Genomic DNA, 25,270 nt, shown 5'->3' with positions numbered 1-25,270 from the left:
AGAACTGTAAAATGTCATTTTACAGCCTTTTCCCTTCTTACACCCAGTCCAGATTCCTGAGCTTTAGCTCCTTCATCCACCTAGCTTGTTTTGTTCTGCCTCCATACCTGTCTGGTCTTTTGACATCAGTTTTATCATGCAAAGCCCTTTGAAGTATATTCTACAGTGGGGCTGAATTTCAGACTAATCACCCACCCTCTCAGAACTGATCGGCCAAGACATTGTGCTGCTACCAGCTAACACAAGTACTGGCAAGATGGATTAGAGAAGGTTAGAGAAGCAAGTCCTCTTTAGGATGTGATAACATGGCCCATGTTAAGATGACAAACAGAGCAGGGGAATGCAGAAAATTACTTGATATCTCTAAGTACAAGCAAATCTGTGACAGACATTGAGGTTCACATACTCACTGCACCGCAGAACACCTTCCCCTAGTCTTGCACTCAGCTAACAACCCTGAGTGTTCTTACACAAATGTAAATTAAGTTGCTTTCTATAGCAGTGCTGCAGTCTGGCCGCAGCCTTTTTAGTTTCAACAACATCTCATTTCTTCTGGACATGCTGGCTGGGGAGCGGAAGAGTAGCTGGGTGTTAGCCCTCCACAGCTGGAGGGGGAAAGCTGGCTAATGCAAATTTCTAACTGTGCAATGCCGCAAGAGCAGGATTCAAATGGACTCAGCCCATTTTCTGTAGTTTCAACTCCCTTCTTCATTTTCTTCTTCAAAAGAGCCACATGATTAACTTTATGCATATGAACATTATTCTTCTCTGTAGGCCATATCCAAAACCACAGACCTCCACATCAATTTGGGGAAGCGAGGAATTCTATTTGCTCTCCCAGTGCTTCTGTAAAAGCATTAGTGCAAAAATGACTGTAATATGCATAGTTCTACAATTTTCTCCTCACCAAATGCCCACCATACTTATTTTTGACTAGCTGGATAGCTGTTGGGATGGGAACAGCTTTGGATACCATGCTAAGTTTTGGTCAAATTTGTCTTTAGGGCATTTTTACAATTCCACAACTGCAAAACAAGCGAAGAAATCAGGGCTTTGAAAAGGGACACCTGAATTTGAACGTCTGGAGAAGGAAGTGAGTCCCTAGGGACCACGAAGCCTTTGGCAAGGCTCAAGCAACCTGAAGTCTTTTCCATGCCCTAAAGATGACATCTATCAGTGTTGTGTTCAGAGTGCTGTTCTGTGAATGATCTGTTTCTTTTCCTACTAGAGAAAAGGTAATGGTATGTTTAGAAACTGATGCAAAGCATGTGCATATGTATTTGTTAAATCTTAACACGTGGAGCTCTGAACAACAATGCTGTTTAGGCCGTATGTTTGCCTATTTATTCCAATTACATGGTTACAGGACATTTAATGTAAGAGTGTGTAGAACCAGCACAAAACCCAACAAAGTCTGTAACTCTTAAGGTTTGCTTCAAGGCCCTGATGTAGATTTACTATCTGGACTCCATTCAGCACTTGAAACTGCTAGTATATAGGGGGCTTTGGTGATCAAATTCTGGCAGATTACTACTGCGTAGCAAAGAGAACAAGCAGAGAGTGAGGGTGCTGGTTTAATCATAGCGACACCAAAATCTAGAGTGCGTAGGGTTAAAAAAGATTGAGCTGCCTCTTCTCACACATAAGTACACTGACTGAAGCTGAGTAAAAGCTTAATGTTAACAGATTCTTTATCAAATGCAAGTTTGATAAGAAACGTTATCTGAAAGAAGACACCTCAAGATGATACATCCAAAGAATGCACCCTGGAATGCAGAAAAATTCAGAAGAGAAACCAGGATTTTGTGTAAGACTCAAAATATAGTACCATTGCCAGCTGAGTATTATGAAAGCTGAAACAGCACATCAGCACAAGGGAATTAATTTTTAACATTGGTTTTTAACTACCAAGGCAATACCACCTAAAAGGAAAGATTTTAATGCTGGGTTATAGCTTATATCGCCCCCCCCTTCAACGCCAAAACAAAGCCTAATTCCTTTCAGAATGAAGGTACAAACAAAAAATCCTTCAATTTTGAAGATGCTTCGTAACAACTCAAAAATGATATTCTGAAGAAAGATTTTATGTCATAGCTATTAACGTTTTCAAAGCTTGTTATGCTGAATCTAACAGCTTCACATTATCTCACAAGAACATCCTCTGAAAGAATAGCAGCAATAAAGTTTTAATGTTTTGATATTTTAATAATGTTTAAATGATTAATGTAATGCATTTGCTAGTGGTATAATGCACACTGTTCTTTCAGTATGTGCAGCGGTTACACAGTAATAACACAAGTACATGGCTTAAACTTTTAAAAATTAATTACCTTTGTTTCTGAGCACCTAGTTTGACATGTCTTTTAGTACATTAATTTTCAGAGCATGACACTTCTTAAAGTTCAGGTTTGGGGGTCAAGTCACAGGACCCTCAGAAAAGGGCTGAAGTAGCCAAAAGACACTAATAATTTTGAAAATTCTTCAGCAGCAAGACAGGGCATCTAAGGATTTTTTTTTTTTTTTTTAGTAGTTTAGTACCAGGGAAATATATAAAAAAGCAATATTAGCTTATATTTTGCAGACATTTGCTGGAAAATCTTTCCCAAGCAATGATAACTGCCTCTCTCTGAACAGGAAAAGCAGTTTGCCTGCCTCAGTGCTCGTAATTTATTATAGCTATCATAAAAACGTAACTGCTTGTTATGGTAATTGTGACACAGCTATTAATGCAATAGAACCTTTCCAAAAGTTATTGTTCCACTGTGAAGTGTTCTCAGTGGATCTCTTGGAACAAAGATGTGCCATCTGAGCGGACTGGGCTTCAATAAAACATGAAAGTGCAGTTATACCTTCCCAACAAGCACTGCAATAAAAAATATAACCTTTATCCCTGCAAAGTCAATTAACTAAAGGAAGTTTTCATACCTATGACTTCTATAATTTTTTACTGAATGTTTCAGCCACCGCTCCAGGAAAAATTGAGTAGGCTTTACTTGTTTTATGGTGTCTCTAAAACTCTTGCAGTTTTATGTGGGGGGAGTAAAAAAACCCAACAAACATATACTGCCTGTTAAATTAGACCAACAAATTTTGTTTAATCTGCCAAAAATGTGTTGTTCACACCTTTTTCCTTAGTGGAGGAAACTCATACATTTAAGGACCACAATCTGGATCCTCTTTCAAGGAATTTTCCTTTAAAGAGTGGAGGAAGAAAATTGTTGTCCATTCAAGATACCACTGACGGTAATGGATGGAAAGAATTTTATTTTTTTTATCCTTAAAGCACATCCAGAACCTCCCTCCACCCCTTCCTTTATCCCCAAGTTGTGAGACATTTGGATTCAACTTGTCTTCTGCCACCCCCACAGCTACCAGTGCAGGAATGCCTGGGGTTACAAAAGTGACCCTGTGCAGCAGAGTGTGAACGATTGCTCCCACAGGCTTCCTCTGTCTTTCAGGAGAATCCCAGGCCAGTTCCAGCCCTCAGTCTGCTTCTCTGATGTTACATGTCTACTCAGGTCTTCACTCCTCTGACTAGGGAGAGGCATGCAAAACCATGCTTAGGATTTCACAAGATGGGCTCTTCTCAATTCTCTGATGGTTTTTTTGGACCTTTATGTGACATCAGGGCACTCATGCTTTTTCACCAATGGCTGAACTATACAATTTAAGTAATTTCAAACCTTAATATCAATAATTACTAATAGTGCCTTGCATCTACTGACGTCAAAGTTCATTATAAGCCATACCAAAAGCCCTAGCCTTTTCCTATAAACGAGATAAGCCAACGTTCAGCTAGGTTTAGAGCTCCATCTCCAGCTGGAGGAAATGGAAAGACTTCTTTCAACTGTAATAGTGATTTTCATTAGCTGAAGACAGGAGTTTTGATTCAGATAATATACGATGAGTCATTGCCCGAGTTGCACACTGCACCATCCAGGAACTTTTTATTAGATGAAGCCCACCTTGACCGGACATGTTAAAATGGTAAGAACGACAATGTTCTTGCACTATTTCAGAATGATCCTCCTTAATTTATCTCCATAAAGGGTTTCAACCACTCTCTAAAGCTATTGCCCAGACAACATTGATCTGGCTCAGAAGCACACTCTGGCAGTATCCTTTTAATTTATACCAACAAGAGCCATACGCAATCATAATATCCACACCAGATTACATTTTACATTTGTGGAAAAGGAATGACCAAGTGAAGTCTTACTATGTTGTACATTTCCTTTCCTTTTTCTAGATGTGACAGCATGTGGAACAGGAAGAAACTTGTGTACAACTTTGGAAATCAGGCCTAAAGATGTCTGTCGAAAGACAGATTGTTAAATCTACATTTTGACACCTAGATAAATTATGTGATTCAGAAACACTAAGACTCCAGCAACTCTGAAGGAAGAGGTAATTCATCTTTCAGATGAGAAGCAAATTAAGGTCCTGATCATTTATGATTGTTAATGATCCTGAGCACAGTAATGTTATTTACCTGTATGTTCTAAATAAATTCTGGTACCATTAATCTTTCTGGGTACTTTCTGCTTGTCTGACTTTTCCTGGCAGCTTCAACTAAAAATACTATTCATCAGTTACGGCCTGATTTTGAAATCTGATGTATGTATCCAAAAGTACTCTCACTAATTTGATTTTAAACTACTCACATGTCAAATGTTTACAAGCACATGCTTAGAGCATTAGAATCATAAACTTTTGTATAGTGTTACTATATAGTTCTAATTAGAAGCAGCTTTATATAAAGGAAGGGACTATATAGTAATGGTAGATATTGTGATCGAGTACATTTATAACTATCTGATCTTCAATTATATGTAAAGCCCTATTATCTAAAGAGGGTCATAGTCTTATGACATCTACTAATTACAAAGATATTCCCCAGATTACCTCAAATAATTATGTGTCTTCTATTACACTGAAATAACAGAGAGTGTGCCTTACAAACAGTCATCTGGATTTCTTGGGCTGTGTATTGCTTGAGGTGGTATTATATGTGTATTGCTGAACAACAGTGGGTATTTTCAGAAAGAAGTAGTCCTTATAATAAAGAGCAGTGTTTGAGTCAGTGGAGAGTTTTCTTATTAAAGAGGGAAAATTTTTTTAACAAATATGCAAGAGACTTTTTCTCACATTCAAGCTACATTTTGTTGAACAAAATGTGTATCATGGCTGAGCTGTTATGAAGTTTTCCAGCTTTAAGATGCTTACTTCAACTGTAACATCTTTGACTACTTATAGAAAGCTCACTTCTCTAAGCACTTCTGATCTGTGACATTTTAAATAATTAAATTGTCTTCCTTATAGCGTAATTAAATTGTCTTGGTTTTAATTAGATTCCCTTGAGGGTTTTTTTTAATTACTTTGCAACTTGAGGAAAGCCTCATTGTGAACATTCATCTGAAATCTCTGTTTAATAATATAAGGCAAAAAATATCTGTCAGGAAAATCTCATCAAATTATATTTGCAGGCATTCTTATATCTTTCAGTAAGGTTAATATCAAGCAGCTTACCTTGTCATCCAATTTCCGCGCACTGAATGAAAGTTCAACGTAGTCGTCATTGCCAGACAATTCCTCAGCAATCACCTAAATGGAAAGCTACATTTGAGTTTTGCGTGGTGTAATGAAAGGGGAGAAAGATGCCATTTTCCAGTGTGAAGACTGTAGACCCCATTAGGAAACTAAAGTGTGGTACAAGTTAATATGTTTCTCTTTGCAGTCAGGAAGGGCTAAGAGCATTCAGTGAATCCCTTGCTCAGCTGATGTGTGGCACCTTGTTAAGCCTATAAACCTGAACCACTTTCTATTACGCGACTATGCCTTGTCAATCACCTGTCAATGGACAGACCTCAAGATCCGTCAGGGATCCCTTTCCTCTGACCAAGTACATTTCCTCAGGTAGGACAATGGAGAATTCCACAGTCTCACAGTGTCCAAGGGGACAGAAAAGCTATAAAAGAGTTGTATTATTTGGGTCTAAATCTTAGATTATTTTTATGTTGCTTCAGCGTCATTTGGCAAGCTAAATGGAAAAAGAAGTGAAGTCACCTGTCATTAGTTGCCATGAAAGGCACATTTACAGTAGGAGAGTTCTCCTGGTATAGTTTTTCTGCAATAGCTATTTTTGCAAAACCTTTTACTGTAGACTGAGTCAGAAGAAAGTAACACTAAAATAATGTAGTGTGATTCTTTCAGATGGCGTAAGCTATGCTGATAATGATGCCAGTCACTGTGCATCATGCACTGTGTTGTTTAAAAAAAACCAACAAAAACAACCAACACAGCCTTCCTGACTAGGCCATTAAAATGCTTCAGTGGAGAGAAGCTATTAACCAAACGTGGGGATATTTCACTGAAAAATGCTCTTTGAAAGAAACCATGTTATATTCTATTTGACAGTTATAAAATCTTTCCCTATTGTAAATATTCACCCCAGAGATTAAATTGCCCAAAAGAACCTATTTTGGTCTGAGCTCCCCAGCCAGGCTCAGACCATCTCCAACGCACAGACTCCAGGTCCTCAGGGAGCCGCCGGGACACCCCAAATATTCTTCAAACCATCTGAAGGCTGCTGAGGTTAGAGCTGCAGTCAGAGCGCTGCAGCGCGGGATGCTTTTACTGCCCAGGTATGCAGCTCCCAGGAATTAGCCAGGCTGTCTACAGCCTCAATAAACTTCAGTATCATCGGGATTTTTTAATATCTTTCTTCTTTCTTTGACAGAAACTAACAGATTCTGCATTGGGCATAACTGGCAGGGTTTTGGTAGCAGGGACTGCAGGGGTGACCTGTGTGGGGAGGCCGTGAACTGCCCCATGCTGGTCACAGCTGGGTCCAGCTGGTTTGGCAGTGGGCAGCAGCTCCCAACTGCATCCCAAAACATCAACCCATCAGAGGTGCATATGGCGCCTCTGTATGAACATATTCAAGAAAGGGTGGCAGCTGCTAGAGGCAGGAGGCACAAACGGAGGTGCAGTAGGAAGCCTGCGAGGCCACCCTAAAGAAGATCCAGGAGGAGGCACGGGGAAAGGGATGTTGTAGAGGACACAGCTGGAGATACGCTCTTGGAAGGAGGTACTCCATGCCAGAGGAGGTACCTCTGAGGGCCTGCAGGTAAGCCTACGTTGGAGGAAGGACACCTCCAAAGGGACTGTGGGGCGTTAAGACTATTCTGGCTCTGACAACTCACAGGAGCGAACTGTGGTATTTCCTCATGCAAAATATTCTCATGCAGCCATGTAGGGGCACAGATGCTTAACAGTGCATGAAAGTATCATCACACAAGCACATATGAGGTGTTTCACATGTTCCAGGCAAATGTGAGCTTGCTGGAAATTTGGTTCATAGAGTCTGACACAACATTTCTCTTCCACGTAGTTTGATGGTTTAAAAGGTCATAAAGCTGTATATGACAAACAGTGCTGTGGGATTTGCACACCAAGTTTCACAAATATTTTTAACTGACAATAATGTCTCTGTTTGACAGACGTCCAACTGGAGAAGCTGATCAAGGTTCTGGTTTTATCCCACAGTCATATAATAAAACTGTATTGATGAGACATTACACAGTCAAAGGGCTAATAAAATTCCAGCAAAACATGCTGAGAGAGGAATTTTCAAAATCCTACAAAAAATTCATAATTCACTACACTGAACAAGTTAGGAAACTAGTATTTGTAACTTCCATACTTGACAGACACCTGGTATGTACCCCAGGTACAGAAATAATGATACACATCGATTTTGACTTATTCTGTTGAGGCAGCAAACTTCTCACACAATATTTTTTGTCTGAGTTCAGTTTTCTCCCATTTGAGTAAAGTCGACTTGCTCTTTAGTACCACTGGCCAAAGCCAAAGCAAGTAACTAAGGTCCATGGTTCATGGTTATCATCCAGTGTTAGGCCAGCAGGGACTATTAACTCATTTTCTCTCATCTTCTATATATCACAGGGCATTAATTTTTGCCAGAACACCCTACTAGCAAGCCTAATGATTTTAGTTGAGCTAAAGCACTTGTGTTTTCACAAGACTAAACTCCTTCGTGTCCCTCATAGAGCGGGGGGGGGTGGTCCAGAACACCATGGCGATGGACAAGATCAAGTATGCCCAGATAATGCCAGCAGGCAAAACACACCAAGTTATTTAGGGAGCAAAACTCTCTCCTGGTTCTATTCAGCCAGAAGAGCGGGGAATTCCTTTCCAATCCCAGACCAAAAATGAGTTTCACCTTATGCATTTAAGCAAATCCCTTCCCAGCCAGGCATCAAGGAAGACATCTAAGAAAGAAAATTCCCTGGGCTCTCAGAAAGCATTATCTCTCACAGTCTGCTGTCTCTTCTGTGGCTGAAGGCAGAAAAAAAAATCCAAACAATCAAGCCAAAAGAAACCCATCTGGCTAATTGCACATCAAGGAAAAAAATCCTTCTCAACCCCATGAGGCAACAGAGCAGGGATCCCCAAAGAAGAATATTTTATTATAGTCTTTGTCCTAATGCAGAGCTGCAAATGTCACAAGCATGCTAGGTTCAGTACAGACAAGCTTGATCTCTCAAACAAGCCAGCAAAGAGAAAGATGAAAGAGAGGTAATACATTGATTTGCAGATTTCAAGATACACATGGGGCTGCTATAACTATCAGATCCGTAACTGCATTACAAGACAGCTAAAATACCTAATCTCATCAAACTTCTGCATTTGGTGTTGCTGTGTGCGTGTGTTTTCTGAGTTGGTTTTTTTTTTTTTAGAAACTGGAAAAAGCCCAAAGGCCGAGAAACATCGGACTCCTTCGTGTGTCAAAGCAGGTCAAAATGAATTTCTTAAGGTTCTAGAGCTTCAATTAAAAGTAATCAAGCAGCACAACTTTCTTGCTGTCATCAAAGTACCTTAAAAGTAGTAGTAGTAGATATTGTGGCTTTTGTACAAATCATACATTATTTGTTGCCATTTCCTTACAACTAGCATTTGTCAGAAACAGTACAAGTAATCTGTTAAGTAAACAATTTAAATATGTTTCTCAATCAAGGGTTGTTCTGGTTACTTAGCAGGATGCTTTTAGGGAGAATGAGTCACATGAGATGTTTCTAAATAACAGGAAAGTAAGAGTGTATTTAAGACTGACTTACTGTTATAGATGACTTTCCTGCTGTGTTCCCATGTTTGAGTAAGGACTTGGAGAGTTTCCTCTGAGAAACAATCTGCACAAAAATAGAAAAAAGGGAAAAAATTAGAATCTGTCGTAAATACATGGCTTATTGTGATTTCATTTTTATGTTGCCTTTTTTTTTTATCAAGGTAGTGTCTTAATCCACAATCAGAGTTAGCACAGTAAGACCACGACTGAGAACAAAGGTTCCCCAGGAAACCTGCAGACAGGATGCAATGGAAGGACAAAGCAAGCAGATGGGGTCAAGCAGAATGGAAAGAACACAATTCACCGAGTTGAACAGAATAGTGGAAATTGCACTTCAGACTTTCCTCAACTATTGCTGTGATGGCGACAGCAGGACAGATGCAAGCTTTAAATGGACTTAGAATACAATAAGGGGGGAGCTGAACACAGCAAATCTATCAGAGATGCCTCCAAAACCCATTTATTTTTATAGGAAATTGAAGTCCATTTCAAAGAGAAGGCATTTATTTTATTTCAAAATATCAGCAACTCTAAACTCAGGACAGAAGAAAGCAATCTGCCCCATAGTTTTAGTTCCAAAATTGTCTCCTTTGCTTACCAGGTACCAGACCTCCCCTGGAACTCAGCATTGCAAATGAACTTGTCCATTGACCAATTTATAAATGTACTTCAAATAAATGTTATCAGAGTGACACTGACAAAAGATGTTATTTCCTGTATCAATAATCATTCAATTTCCCTAACAATCTTGAAACATTCAAAACTAGACCAGTAAAAATATTAGATAAGGAAAACCCCTTACAATAATGCATAATTAGTAAGCTACAGTGATGTCCCAGTATATTAGATCCTCCCTGTCTGTAAAGTAAATGCTGTATTAATTTATTTATTTTTTAATTGGAGAACTTCAAAATGTAGACAGATGTAGAGGTAACTCCAAACACAGCTTAGGAATCACAATCAATATTATTTTTAATGCGGCAATATTACAGCAGGATTGTGTTGTGCCAGGTGCTGTGCAGATACTGAGCAAAAGATTGCTTCTGCCCTGGGAAAAACCCTAAACTCTGGATTGTGGCTTTTATACTGGAAACAGTCCTTTCCCCCATGCAACATTACTTGGACAACTTCACCCGGTTGGCTAATCTATAACACTTCAAATAAAATGATCCACAAATAGACATCTTTGGCAAAATATGCAGAAGTATTAGTTGTAAAAGAGAGGCAATCATCATCAGAAAAGAATGGCTCCAGGCCCTTCATTAGAGTCCTGGGCATCATACACATTTCAGCAATAAACCACATCAGTAGGTAATGGCCAGAGCCGGAGGAGGGTGAGTAATGCAAAGTCACGGCCAGGCAAAAAAGGTGCTGTGAGATAGGAGTGAATAGGATGTAAATTTTAGCCTAACATCACCGTGGGGAAACATATTTGTCCTGCCCATCAGTTTACTGAATTGAACAGAAAAGCAAGAGCGGCACCTCAGACTATCCTCAGCTACTGTCATGAGACAGGCAGGAGGACAGAAGCAAGTTTTAAATGGGCTTTAAATGTGAGACAGGAGAGCCATCAAAGGGCTGGATAACAGGCTTGCCACAGGGCTGGACAGGACATCCAGAATCACTTTGTCCAGCTTCTCAGTCCTAATGCAGGACCAGTTACACCTGGGTCAGCTATACCTGACAGATGTGCGTCTAATCAGTTCTTAAAGATATCCAGAGGTAGAGAGAAGCACCCTCCTCTGGCAATTTATTATGGTATTCATTATCCTTACTATAAATATGTTTTCCTAACAGCTAACCCAGTTCTTTGCAGTTTAAGCCCATTATTTCTCTCCAATGCACTACGAATAAGTAAGACAATCTTTTTCCCTTCCTCCTTCAGGCAATCTTTATATCTGAAGACTAATATCAACTCTCCACAGTCTTCCTTAGACTACAGAACCTAAGTTTGTCCTATCTTTCCTTTTTGACCAAATTTCCTAGCCCTCAAACCATTCTCACTGCCCTCTGCTGAGCCCTCATGGACTGGCCCATATCCTACTCTTAGAATAATGCTCAAAATTGGACATAATACTCCAGGTCCTTCCTATGCAAGAAGAGCTTCTCATGCCTTGCAAGCTATGCTGCTGATACACTCCAGAATTGCATTTGACTTATTTTAAGAACACCATGATACTGTTAACTAATGTTCATTTTACGACCATTTCAGATTGCCAGCTGTTTCTTACCCTGCGTTTTTGCAGCTGGCTATTACTTAAGTGAATAATTTAACACTTGTCCTTTTTGGACTGCCTTCCATAAACCAGCCTGCTGCCATCATCTCACTCACTTTTCCACATTAACTTTTGGATTTCACCACTAGTATTGGTCAGTGGCAACAACAGACAGGAGTACAGATAAGATGACCAGTACTACCAGGATTCAGATGTCCTTTTTCTTCCCTAGGATCTTGGAAAGATTGTTTGCTGTGACCCCTTAAGTCACCCATACCTCTGTTTTCTTGCCACCTAAACAGATTCAAGTAAAAATTGTTGCGTTCCTGTGAACTATGAGGTGCAATTTAAAAAAACCTTATTTGAGATTCTCAGATGAGAGGTAATACAGAAATACGACAGATTATTCTTAACATATCATTAAACTATGGGTTCTGTACCAACCAGGCAATGAATTATGGCAGTTGAGGAGCAGGGCCCATTTATCTCTATGACTTCTCCCCATTCCCTGAGATGCACAGACAACTTTGTAAAATACATTAAGCTCTTCCACTGAAAGCTGTGGGTATTGTGTACCAGAAACCTTTTCAGATATGTTACATATATATACCCCCGGTATGAGATAGAACTTGGATGGGAACCTGTCCTTCAGCTAGTGTCCTTTAGAAACAGCAGGACTTCTCCCCCTGAACCACCCAAATTCCTACAGCTCCCTTTGCTGCTTTGGAAAGTGTCCCAGTTTTCAAGAGGCATCGGGCAGACAGAAACATGAAACTCGGGAGCTCCCATGCAGGTGGCAGATAGACGGCTCGCAGTTCCAGAGAAGATAATTTATTCTGACATTCCCATTAGTAGATCGCATTAATAAGACTCGCTCTCTAAGCCATTAGCATCATTGTGACACAGTAAGCACTCTGCATATGTAAATATGTGCATTTGGGTGCAACTGTTTACCAGTTGTTAATTAAGTGGCCAGTAAAATGAATCTTCCATCTGGCAACAATGTGCCAACATGATTGCCTCAAACTGTAATTAGCAATTTAGGATCCGCAGACTATCGTTGCAATAACTGTCAAGGAATCTATTTTCCTTAGCAGTAAATTGCCCTTTTTGTTCATGCACTGTACAAACCAGCTCTCATTGGTTAAAAGAACCACTTCTAAAGAAGCTGCCATCAATTAGATATCATATTTATTGTTTATGTATCAGTGTAAATCTTCTTCTGAACATTATCATAATAAGTGTTTGCTGACCTGATTGCCAGACAGCAAGTCCTAAACAACGATAACTCGAGGGCCTAGAAAGCATTTGTTTAAATTCAGAATTACAGAGATAGCTGAACTGGCAAAATGGCTTACAAGAAGGTAATTAACAACAGGTCTTCCATTTGTCAGGAGTCTTTGGTTTGACTCCTACTTCAAAAACTTGCAATTTAAAACTTCAGCTTCAGACAAAAAGGTGTTTTATCCAAAACTGATGTGAAGAAGTGCAGAAAGTAAACGTCTCTCTTCTTTCTAAAACACAGATAGTAGAATCCAGTTCAGTCCTAGTAAACCTCATTACATTTCCAGAACATATTTTTTCATAAACATTTATTAGAAGCATGACCTACCAGTGAACAAATGGATGTAGAAACCTCAGAGATTTAAGAGGTGAGGCTAAGAGAGATTTAGGAAGTGAAGTTAAGTTTATTTGCAGCTACAGCCACATATAAACTACTACCCAGTTCTGGTCTGAGACAGCCGCATGTCCAATAACACATATCATACTGAATATGTTTGCAAGAGGTGGGAATAGGAACACAATGTGAAAGCTGCTGCTCTGTTTCAGAGAGGGAGGATATATACATGAAGTGATTCCTATTTATCAAATATGCAATCATCTAAACAGAATATCTCAACTAGATTTCTGGTCTGAGGTGCTAAGGTAAGATGGGGGTGGGAAATTCCCTTGAAGATGATCTTAATTTGCCTTATTACATACAAGCCCAAATAGGTTAAAGACAGATCTGAACAGATGCTCTATATTGCTGTAATTAAATCTGGATTCACATGTTGCCATTTGATCCTATTTCCAATTTAAAATATACAAAAGGTGCTTTGCTTTTTTTATTTTAAAAGTATGAACAGATGCAACACTTTGGATAAAAGCACCGAGGCACTGACACCAGCTGTGTACAGTGCATTGCTCAGCAGTCACTCAGAGACAAGGACTCTGATAAAGGTTTGCCTCTCTCCTGTGTCTGAGTCGTGACTGTCGTGGTTTAACCCCAGTGGGCAACTAAGCACCACACAGCCGCTCGCTCACTCCCCCCCCCGATGGGATGGGGGATTGAATTGGAAGAGCACAAGTGAGAAAACTGGTGGGTTGAGACTGTCGTGGTTTAACCTCAGTTGGCAACCGAGTACCACACAGCTGCTCGCTCACTCCCCCCCACCCCAGTGGGATGGGGGAGAGAATTGGAAGAGTACAAGTGAGAAAAACTCGTGGGTTGAGATAAAACCAGTTTAATAATTGAAATAAAATAATAATAACAATAATAATAATGTAATAGTAGTAGTAGTAATAATAATAATAATAATAATAATAATAATAATAATAATAATAATACACAAAGCAAGTGATGCACAGTACAATTGCTCACCACCCACTGACCGATGCCCAGCCAGGCCCCGAGCAGCGTCCCCCCCGGCCAGCTTTCCCCCGTTTATGTACTGAGCATGACGTCACATGGTATGGAATATCCCTTTGGCCAGTTTGGCTGTGCCCCCTCCCAGCTTCTTGTGCACCTCCAGCCTTCTCAGTCGGTAGAGCAGGGGAAGCTGAAAAGTCCTTGGCTAGCGTAAGCACTACTCAGCAACAACTAAAACATCGGTGTGTTATCAACATTGTTCTCCTCCGAAATCCAAAACACAGCACTGTACCAGCTACTAGGAAGGAAATTAACTCTATCCCAGCCAAAACCAGGACAGAGATAAAGACAGTTTAATAAGTAAAGCAAAAGCCACGCACACAAGCAAAGTGAAACAAGGAATTCATTCACTCCTTCCCACCGGCAGGCAGGTGTTCAGCCATCTCCAGGAAAGCAGGCCTCCATCATGCCTAACGGTTACTTGGGAAGACAAAACACCATCACTCCAAATGTCCCCTCTTCCTTCTTCTTCCACCAGCTTTATATGCTGAGCATAACGTCATATGGTATGGAACATCCCTTTGGTCAGTTGGGGTCAGCTGTCCCAGCCGTGTCCCCTCCCAGCTTCTTGTGCACCCCCAGCCTACTCGCTGGTGGGGTGGGGTGAGAAGCAGAAAAGGCCTTGAATGTGTGTAAGTGCTGCTCAGCAATAACGAAAACATCCCTGTGTTATCAACACTGTTTCCAGCACAAATCCAAAACATAGCCCCATACAAGCTTCTATGAAGAAAATTAACTCTGTCCCAGCCAAAACCAGCACTGTGACCAATCAGCACTGTGTATGATGAGCTGTGAAATATAATGACCTATTTTACCTGGCTTGTTTAAGAACCTTTTAAAACATATTTTTCTGTGTGGTCCTTCCTTAACCAAGTATAGGGATAACTTTCAATAATATCATACAGAATTCCCAATGCTTATAAACCAAACTAATGAGAAAATTTCAATATGGCTTTTTAACCTAGTGATTTAGCATTGGCAGGAACAGTTAAATTCCATATGTCATACTGAGAAGTCCTGTTTCCATTGACAGCTGGGGCTGGTCCAAGTTCTTTCAACAGCATTGACTCAGTTTTGCAAGGTGCCACCCTGAGCCAGAGGCCTGGTGGTCACACTCCACATTTCCTCTGGGATCAGAAAGCTGTGTGGTTTTTATTGACTTGCTTCAATTAAATTGACTTGTATAGTATCTAGCTCTGGACATAACACCAATATTCTTTTGTTAAAGGCTTCTTGAAACGTCCATGGATAACGGCCATGGCTCCTTTTCTACTTGTGTCCTATGACACTTGGCTTTTGTTAACTCTTGTGACATGTGAACCACTGGTCTCTGATTTTGACTGAACCAAGGACTGGTCAAATACTCTGTTTAGTGAGGTGTAAGAGTGTATGCAACTTAGCTTTGTGGTTACAAAACCAGAAGATTAGGATCATTTTAAGTAACTCCTTCAATGTCTCAAATTCTTTATTCAGACTGGCCTCTTCTGCCCATTGGACTTTCTTACAGGAACCCCAAATTTAGTTATTTAGACAGCTAGGTTAAGCACAAATTTCCCACCATAGTACACGATTTGAAGAAGTCTTTGTATCTCTTCCTTGCCAGTTGGGATAGTCAGACAAATAGCTTTAGCTGAACAATCATTTCCCAGCACCTCTGTGTTAATTCTTCTCCCAGATGTGTTATTCCTGTTATATGGACTTGCACAGTTGCTTAACTTTCTTCTAGTAGACCCAACTCTTTTCAGGACTGCAAAGAGCACCTAGTCACATTTTACTAGCATTTTTCCCTTGATCCAAATGCCTTTTACACAGACTGAATCTTCACCATCAAATGCATTCACTTGCCCAGTGCAGAGCCCTTGGTGCCACACACAGTTCAACCTCGAGTCTGGAGAAGCAATCTCCCACCAAACAGCAGTGGTACATGTAGAAACAGTGTTTTTCTAACAGCATCCCCTAGAACCATGTTAATATATCAAGGAAAGAAAAGTAGCTATCATACTCTTTCAAAAATGTCCCTCTTGAATCTTTCACCAACCCTTGCAAAAATCTGCAAATTCTTCTCTAGACATCTAAGTGCCCTCCAGTTGTTGTTGATCCCTGATCAGCTCTGTGGCTTGACAGGGCTTCTAACTCAACAAGCATTACTTTCCCTTCCTCCCCTAGGCACTACTTCAATTTGTATTTTTCCAAATTGCAGCTGAACTACCTCTCTAGCTGCAGAATGACCACTGTAAGCTCTCAGGCTTGTCCATGGTTTTGGCATCGCGTTAGCTCATGCACAAGTGTCCAGCTTAAGCCTCATGAACATTCCAGTTGCTTTTGGACTGCTAACCCACGCACCTTTATCTGTGATACTACCTACCGATTGTCTACTGAACCTCTCTGAACTAATCTTCTTATCTTTTTGCTCACACTATGCATGTGCTTCCCAAGTGGCATATTTGACTCAGCTATCAGCATCTTTTTTTAAACATGGCATTACTTTGTTTACAACACTGTGTACAACTCCCTGTGGTGGTGTTTGTGAGGCCAACTAAGAAGCACATTCTGCCCAAACTGCATTTCTCTGTGATATAATGATTTACATTTCACAGTACCACAGCTCTGCTTCCTCCTCCCTCCTTAAACTTCAGCAAGGGCTAATTCTGTGCCCTGTGGTCATTTTTTCCAAGCATTTTGCCTCAGTTATTAGTTATGATTTAGTGTCTTGAGATGGGCTCAGTTAACACCCCAAACTGACAAGACTGAGTCTTCAACCTTATATCAGCCTTCCGTATTTTCATTTTGTTTTTCTCTATTTAGAAAAGTGAAGAAACATGTTCCTTTTCAAAGGGGATTCTTCAAATTTCTATAATACAGTATCAGTTGTCCTTCTCCAGTTAAATTAACCAATAGCTAATAAAACATTAAATGCTTCAAACCCACTTTATAAGAAGTCTGTCTCTATCTTACTGTCATCCTCTTTCCTTGCACCCCACTGCTCGTAGAGAGAGGATGAATGCTATTTAAGTCTTCTTGGGCTGTCCTCCACGTTTTTGGGGAGGAACCACTGTGTTGGGTCTTTCAATCACTAGTTTGGGGTTTTTTTGCTTGTACCATGTTGTGCTCAGCATTGCTTGGATTCAGAAAGGGAGACAAGTACTTGTGAAATTTCAGCCTCCAAGTTCAGACTGCTCGGCACTGTACAGCAACCTGGATTTCTACAGCAACAGTTGACTGGAATGAGTTTTTCAGAGCCTCCTGAAGTTACAGCTTTTTGAATTGTTTACTACAAAAGGTGCTAAAATGCACAGCTGGCCTAACCTAAAGCATCTTTTATCTGAGTTCTGTTCCTTTCCTGACAAGCAATTGCTATCTTGCCAAGTTGGGGAAGAGATTTTAACACATACAATTAAAATGACGTGACTGTGTTTCCATAATCATTTTTATCCTCGGTGTACAGCAAGAGAAGGATTCTGTGATATGTAAAACTCAGGACATAACCATATCAAAAGTATTTAATAGTTATGATACACGCTCTCTTAAGCTCTCCCCTTCTTGCATAAAAATAAGTACAACCCTTAAAGCACGTCTCCCAAATGAAGAACTGTAATACTGTCATGATATTGCTGTAAGTAGAATGATATAACCGAGTGGCTAGACAAATGATTGGAGATTTAACATTTGTAAAATGTATCTTCAAGCTTGTCAATTAAAATATTAATGTGCTCTTACTATAATCCATTCAAGTCAAATACTGTAAGCTTCTAAACACTCACAAATAAAATGACAGACTTTACTGACATTTCACCTGTGTGGGTAAATGACCAATTTAAGCAAGGGCAGCAGAACTGAGGTAGCTCTGGCTCATGGTGTAAAACTCTCTCTCCTTCTTCACGCATTCATCTTCAGCCTGTTTTTTGACAAAGCAAGATTTGTACAACTCTGATATGCTTGTGTCTGTCTTGCTATCTATCCCTCAGCCACTTTTGAACCCACCAAATAATTTCCATGAATGGTGGCAGATAGTCAAAGATGCATCAAGCATGCTACATCTCAACATGAAGAGAGACCAGACAGCAGGTAGATGCCAGTGACCTTACTCCGCTCTCATGGAAAAAACGGTTTGGGGGATGAGTTCACCCCTTCACAGATACTAAGAAATCCCTGCAAGAGAACAAGTTCAGATGAAACTCAGGAAGTTTCATCTGTCTAACTACTCACAGAACTCTTGTTTATTGGTAGAGCCAGTTTTATTGCTATAATCAACCTCTCCGTACATATGATACTTTCTGTACCACACTCACCGCTCTTCAAGATTTCTTTTGTTCCCTATAGTGCTGATCAGCTCACAGTCTATTTACAGCTGAATTACACCTCTCCCTGTCTTTGTTAAAGACCTGTACCTGAAAATAGTCAATCAAAACAGAACACTGAGGAAAAAAGATATCCCTATCACAAGAGGCAATAATGTTATTACAGGAAATAGCTTATCAATAGCATGAAAGGTCTTTGCATTTAATTAGTATGTAGTGTAGCAGCCCTTTTAGAATTAGTCATAATAATAACTCATTATAATAGCAAACTAAATTTTAAATTACTTTTCTAAGGACTGCTACCGTAATTCATACAAAAAGATAAAGTATGTAAAAACAAAGCAGTACAAACTGTACAAGTAATTCCATTAACTTTGACTGGCAAGATTCATATAGAACTGAAAATCTTACAGCTTCAGAGATCATGCTGCAATGGCAAACCAAGAGCTTCCTGGGGATAACCGAGGTGTTTAAATGGTTAGTAAAGTTAGGGAGACTGCTGCATTGATGATTTGCTTGTGCTCTGAGTCAGCCCTGGTAGAAAATGACATTCATATCTAATAAAGTACATTATTCATCGCACTAATGAATTGAGCAACTTCATTTGGAGGAGATCAAAGGCCAAGTATTTGAAGGTATTTAGGTACCTAAGGAGGCATACAGACATCTAATGAGATTTAGAAATTCAAATACCTTGAAAAAACTGATACTATGTCTTTTGCACCACAGAAGCAGTCAACAGTCTATTAAACAAATATTCTCATACATGCACTTCAATTTAATTAATTCAGGTGCAATCACGGCTCTTTTAGCCTTTCTCCAATTCAAGAGCAAGGGGATTTGCAATGGCTGAAACAGAACTAATAATCAGTCAGCATTTTCAAGTGCATAATCTGCTAATGACATGTATTATTAAAAGCACACAAGAAACAATACTACTCATTACTGAGAAGGAAGGTTCAATATAATTTGTACACAAATGCATGTATGGGAATTATTAAATCTCTAAATAATACTTGAAAAGGTTCTTGGCAGGAAAAGATTTACACCTCTGCAGTTTTCTTTACTTGTGCTACTAGTTAAGCAAGTAAGGGAGTTGTGAATTGTAACAATATTTTAACGCTTCTGTAAATTAAAAGAAACCAAACAAGGAATGGAATCACAAATTTGAAAATGGCAAAGGCCAGCTGTGGTACGTAATGAAAGAAAAGCCACAAAGGCTATTCCCACACTGCAGAGCTGGGATGGTGCACAGCATTTAAGAAATAACAACTTTACTGGTTCCTGTAATTTAATGATGTTGCAGGCACAGCTGAGCAGTAATCAAGAATGTCTTGGCAATGTAAGTTTGTTTAGTTCTCATCAGAAAATGATTATTCATTGAAATATTTTTTGTGAGTTCTTAAAGATCAGGCTGAGACTTCTGGGTGAAACATCAGAAGAAAAGAAGTGTTCCTAAGCCACCCTCCTGATACTTAATTCCTGTGTGGTTAAGAAGTTAACTTTGGCTATTAGAAAGTTTGAGCCCTGACTGTACTAAATGATGCAATTTCAATGCACTAACACATAAACAGAAAAGGACTTGGGTTTGGGGTTTTGCTATCCCAGCTGAATACTGTGAAAATTAGACTATCAAATTTCTGACAGTGTTTGTCCATCTAAGATTTTTTTCCATTGTTTTTTGATGGACAAAAAACCCCAACCCCCTAAATAATAAATCTATCTCCTGCCCCTCGAAACAATCACAGTTTTTGTGAGCAACCAAAAAGCAACAGAAATACAAAACCTTCAGTGATTAGATGGGGATTCAGTTGGAAGTGATTAGTCTGGGTGAGTGGAGGGCCTGAACACTTTCCCTAGGGATGAGGAAGGGGAAAAGAAAAAACCAAGGGGAAAAAGAAGGGGAGGAATTTACTCTCCTTAGTTACAGACAACATCTGTAAAACCACAATGAAGTATGAACTGATTCGTAGCACCTAAAGCACCTAAATGAAAGCAAGAGGTCACCTTTATACAGTGGTGCCCCCAAATGGCAGTTAAAATATTAGTGCTTGCGATTTCAGTGCTTATCACTACAAAGATATACAGGTGCCTCTGCTTGTCAGTGCCTATGCAAAGAACACAGCAACTATTTATAGTGAATCAAAGAGCTAGAAGACTAGTGGGCAGATGCACAGCCTGATGGAGCATCCCAAGCCATTTCTGTTGTAGTGGAAAGCACAGTGCCAAAACACTGCTCTACCCCAACACTCCCAGTCCAAAGGATGAGAGATGTCATCTACCGCAGCAGCTCGAGAAGGCTGCTATTACTCACCTCCTCCCAAAGCAAGACCAGCTATGGCTAAGTCATCCCTGCATTGTTTACTTTTGATCTGCCAATTCAGACTTTCTTTTGCCACTTGAAGGCTACTACGAGTATTTGTAAATGTTTCCACACGACATAGGAGTGAGGGTTCATTATGCCTCTGCTTTTCTCTGGTCCTGCCAGAGGTAGGCAAACCCTAGGGACAGGAAGCCATCGCTATTGTGAGGGTGACAAAGCACTGGGACAAAGCCCAGAGAGGCTGTGAGATCTCCATCCTTGGAGACATTCACAATGGGACTGGACAAGCCCCTGAGCAACCTGCTCTAATCTGTTTTGAGCAGCAGATTGAACTAGAGACCCCAGAGGTCCCTTCTGACTTAAATTACTTTATGATTTGAACAGGAAGAGCACACATTCCCAAATGTCTATACTACATCCTTGTGTGGCATTTCAAGTAAATTGCACTAAACTTTCCCTCTAATTTCAACTTTTCATTAGGCTCAGTTGAAACACACCCACTATTCTGTCACAGTTTAGTCTCCACTTCTAGCCTCTCACAGGTTTCTCAATCGTATCTTCCTCAAAGTTATTTCATGTGGGATGAAATTATCCAGAAGAAAGAGAAACTCACTTCTCTCTGTCATCTTACTGCATAACCACGCTATTGCCTTTCCCAGTATTTATTATTCCTACTAATTTTGTTTTAGGTAGGAGTATTACATGATTTGGGCAAAAATGCAGGTTTACTACACATCTAAATGATGATCTACAAACAGGTACAGGTAGCAGTGAATCTCTTATAGATCAACTATTACCTAGAAGAGCGCAATAGAAGTTGGCACATTTATGGGGGGCGGGGAGGGAATCAGTCTTTCAGACTATGCCTAAAAATCTGGAGCTTGCCTGGATGCCTCAGATAAAACCTACTTGCAACGGGAAAGTGAACTGATAGGCAGGCACACACTCTCACACAAAATCATGTTTTATTCAGGCATTAAAATGATGTAGAGCAACAAATTCATGTCAAAATTACCTCAAGAAAAGCCATGGCTCTATTATAATCATTAAAAATTCAGTAATTACACCAAACAGCTAAGCATGAGTGTAAGCTCCATATGTACAGCCTGTGCTGCAGGATTTTCAACGCTGGACTCCTCACAATGGCCTTGCTTGGATGACAATTCCAGCACTAACATTTTGGGATTTTAAACCAGTTGAGAAATTACGTAAAGTTAAAAAACTAGAAAGGGGGGGGGGAGAACCCACCAAAAAAGTCTAAATATGAGATCAGAGTTCTCAAGGCTACATTACTGTGAACAGATTTCACACTACTGTTATTTTTTCTTGGTTACCATTAAAATTACACTGCAACCAACCCAGCTGTGTGCTATTTATAGAGATCAAATAATTATAAAGATGATTATGCTACAGGCAGCAGCAATGACATTTTTTTCCCCTTCATTTTCAAGCCAATTAAGCGAGAAGAACATTGTAATAACTTTTTTCTTTGTTTCTCACTCTCCTTGGTGTTATAAGGATAGCTTATTTTCATTGATTAAAGCCACAAAGTCTGTCACAAAGAACAGACTTTATTCTGCACTGTAAATATCCTAAATACTAATACCTTCATGTTGAGCTTTCAAGTTAGTAAATACATATATTTTGTATTAATTCTTTCACTGAGAGGACTTTTCCTCTTTCAGCATGTTTGGCCCAATGGCTTTGGGAAGAAAAACAAAGGGATTCATGTGCGGTGGGGCTGAGGAAGCAACAACAAAAGGCAAGAAAATGGGAAACAAAAGCTTTGCAGCATCTTCCATGCCAAGCTACCACATTCAGGCTACAAACTTACATGGAAGCACTGCGACGGATAATCTAAATGAAAGCACTGCTTGCTCTCGTCACACAAGCTACCCCAGACCACAGAGTGGAGAGCCAATTTACACTCAGCTCAGTGAAACTGAGATCATCCTCGGCATTGCCGTTATGGACGGAGCTGAGATCTGTGTTATGAGACCCTGCATAACAAAAAGTCTGCCAGTTAGAAATAAACCATGATACCGAGACACTGTAGCATGCTACCAGTCAGCAATATAGGAATTCACTGCAGACCTGGCCCTGACGACCTCTAGATATCAAACCTGTGGGTAGGACTCATCACTCTTAAATTTAGTCATCTAAAAAGTTAGGTAGCTACTCTAAGCCAGCTGCCTAGACTCTCTTGATAACTGATGGGGAAGGACAGGTATCTCCTCAAGGCAATTTATCCTAATCTATGATGGGTGTCTCAGGTGGAATGAATCAACTGCTGGAACTGTCTGTTTCTCTCTACTGAACTAAAGATGGAAATCAGAAGAGTAACAGTCTAGACACCTAACTTTTGGATGACTGAGAGTCAGGGAAATGAATCCAACCCTATCTCTCTATTTGCCACATCACGAGGCACTACCCTACGTGAATAAAGTTTATTTGCAAGCATTCCTTGGACTTGGAACATGCTTTAAATCCCATGTAACATTAGGAACAGTAACTTTCCCCCAAATCAGTCTACCTCTCAACACTGGTGTAATGAGCCTGTGCTCTTACTGTACAAGGCCAATCACTGACGCTCAGTTTCCTATAGCACTGGCTGACTTGAAGCTATACTACAGCAGTAAATCAAACCAGCAGTTGTTCTTAATTATCCTGTTCAAAGCACCAATTAAGAATTTTGTCATGAATGACAAGTTTCACCCATCAGTCACTTAACAAAGAGATATATTTCATATACATACAAAAGATGAGAGACGAGGGGGAAAAATGGCAGTGATACCTACTTGTCCAAGAGTGCACTCCATGCCACCAAGAAAATCTGCTTCCTTCAGCCCATTGTGATTGCTGCTAATGTCATGGACTTCAAACCGCAATCGCTGCACCTCTTCAAAATAGAAGTCCACCGTGAACAGCTTGGAGAAGATGGGATTTATACAGGTTCGAATCACTTCTGTCCTGTCAACCTGCCAAATGGAACAGAGGTCATATGAGTGGTTTCTCTTTCTACCAGTGATGGGCTACAATGAGTTCCTCAAATACAGTTTGCTCATTTATCAGGACTGACAGCTGTGACTGCGGCCATGGACACTACCATTTGTATGGGCAGCAGCAGCTGCCACTTCTGTGCAGGCCTGGCCACATGCACAAGATATGGCCAACTTCCCTTGCATCTCCCTCCTAGCAAATCTTTGGCAGATATTGGCAGGAACACGGGGCACAGTCTGCAGCCTCCTTTGCAGGGTGAGCAATGACTGCCCCCCGTTGGGTATACTAGATCAGTCAGGGGGCAGAGTCAGGAGCTGTGCATAGGCAAAACAACTGTCTTTTGTGCTGGACCAATAACTGGGAAATTAACAATAGAATAACTACAGAATTTACATCTCCAGCAGTACCCATCCATCACTACAAAACAGCAGCAGAGAGATACAGTTTTATCAAACTAAATGGAAAAGCAAGCAGAAACCCCAGTAATTACTCATTTTGGACAACTTGCACGATTAAGGAGTGGAGAACTGGATCCACAGCAAAAAACTTTTCTTAAAAATATATCAATTTTTCCACCTCATTAAGTTGCATTACAAGAATCTGATGGATTATACGCTGCTTATCCCTACCTCTGAGCCTTACAACTGCTAAAGAAACACCATCAAATCTAAATTGCTATTTCTTCAAAAAAGTACTCATAGCGTACTTTCTAGTTCTCTCAAAATGTAGTACTTGGGTTTCCTATTTTGAAGTAGGCCTTTGCTACTTTTCATTATGATGCATTATTGGTGACACCGTAAGCAATGAAGCAATTTCCTTTTTTCCACTCTCTTTGCTCTGGCACGGAAAAAAAACTAATAATTCTGTAAGATTAAAGGAACTGATCCTAAAATGAAGTAGGACTTCGGCATGTCAGTCACTAGACAGGAGGTGGCTGGTGTGCCATAGAATAGACAAATTAAATCGCTCAGAGGAAGAATGATGAGATCCTTTGCCTGATTCCTGATCAGGAACATCTGTTGTGCAAAAAATGACACCCACTTGCCTCACTTTTCAGAGTTTATAACGCATTAGCCTTGCTAGCAGTTATCAGCAAGGACACAGAGAGTCAAGTAAATCAAAAGCAGGAAAAAAAAAAAAGAGCATTTCCTGGTAGCACAGATTTATTTTAATGCTCATCAAAGGTGTCAGATTGACAGCTCTAACAGCTGAAATCCTTTAGTTAATCATCAAACAGATGCTACCAGTCATCAAACAGATGCAAAACAGTGCTACCATTGCTGTCTCCTCACACAGCTGTGTCTATGTGCACGGACTATGCCAAGACAAGACCATCACAAAAAGGACAGCAACCTTACTTACAAATTCAATTCTTAATCTCTTTGCTTAGACTATCTAAAAATGATGGTTCTGATAACAGTGATGCAAAGCATAATAAGAATTACATAAGTAAGAAAGGATACCAGCTACCTTCATTCAGGTGCTTAGCCTATCTAAAAAGTTTTTTGATCTCCACTTGCAATCAATGTGACTTGAAACCACCATTACTGCTACAACATGAAATATTCCCTATGTCAGATGACCAGTCAGTTC

At 40.0% G+C, this 25,270-nt stretch overlaps 1 protein-coding gene across 5 annotated transcripts in view; it reads right to left on the bottom strand.

Moving 5' to 3' along the window:
- The window catches only part of CPNE4 (copine 4), a 281,266-nt gene that overhangs the window by 99,205 nt on the left and 156,791 nt on the right, over positions 1-25,270 (bottom strand). For all 5 annotated transcript variants that reach the window (XM_076331064.1, XM_076331065.1, XM_076331063.1 and 2 more), the window contains 3 exons: positions 23,476-23,655; positions 9,141-9,212; positions 5,530-5,604 (listed from right to left, as the gene is read on the bottom strand). In XM_076331064.1, coding sequence (XP_076187179.1) covers positions 5,530-5,604; positions 9,141-9,212; positions 23,476-23,655 — 327 coding nt within the window. The remainder of the gene's footprint in view (positions 1-5,529; positions 5,605-9,140; positions 9,213-23,475; positions 23,656-25,270) is intronic.

This window comes from Aptenodytes patagonicus, chromosome 2 (genome assembly GCF_965638725.1).
Source record: "Aptenodytes patagonicus chromosome 2, bAptPat1.pri.cur, whole genome shotgun sequence".
NCBI classification, from domain to species: domain Eukaryota; kingdom Metazoa; phylum Chordata; class Aves; order Sphenisciformes; family Spheniscidae; genus Aptenodytes; species Aptenodytes patagonicus.
Note: the sequence above shows the minus strand (reverse complement) of the source record. Positions and strands in the feature narration are given on the sequence as shown.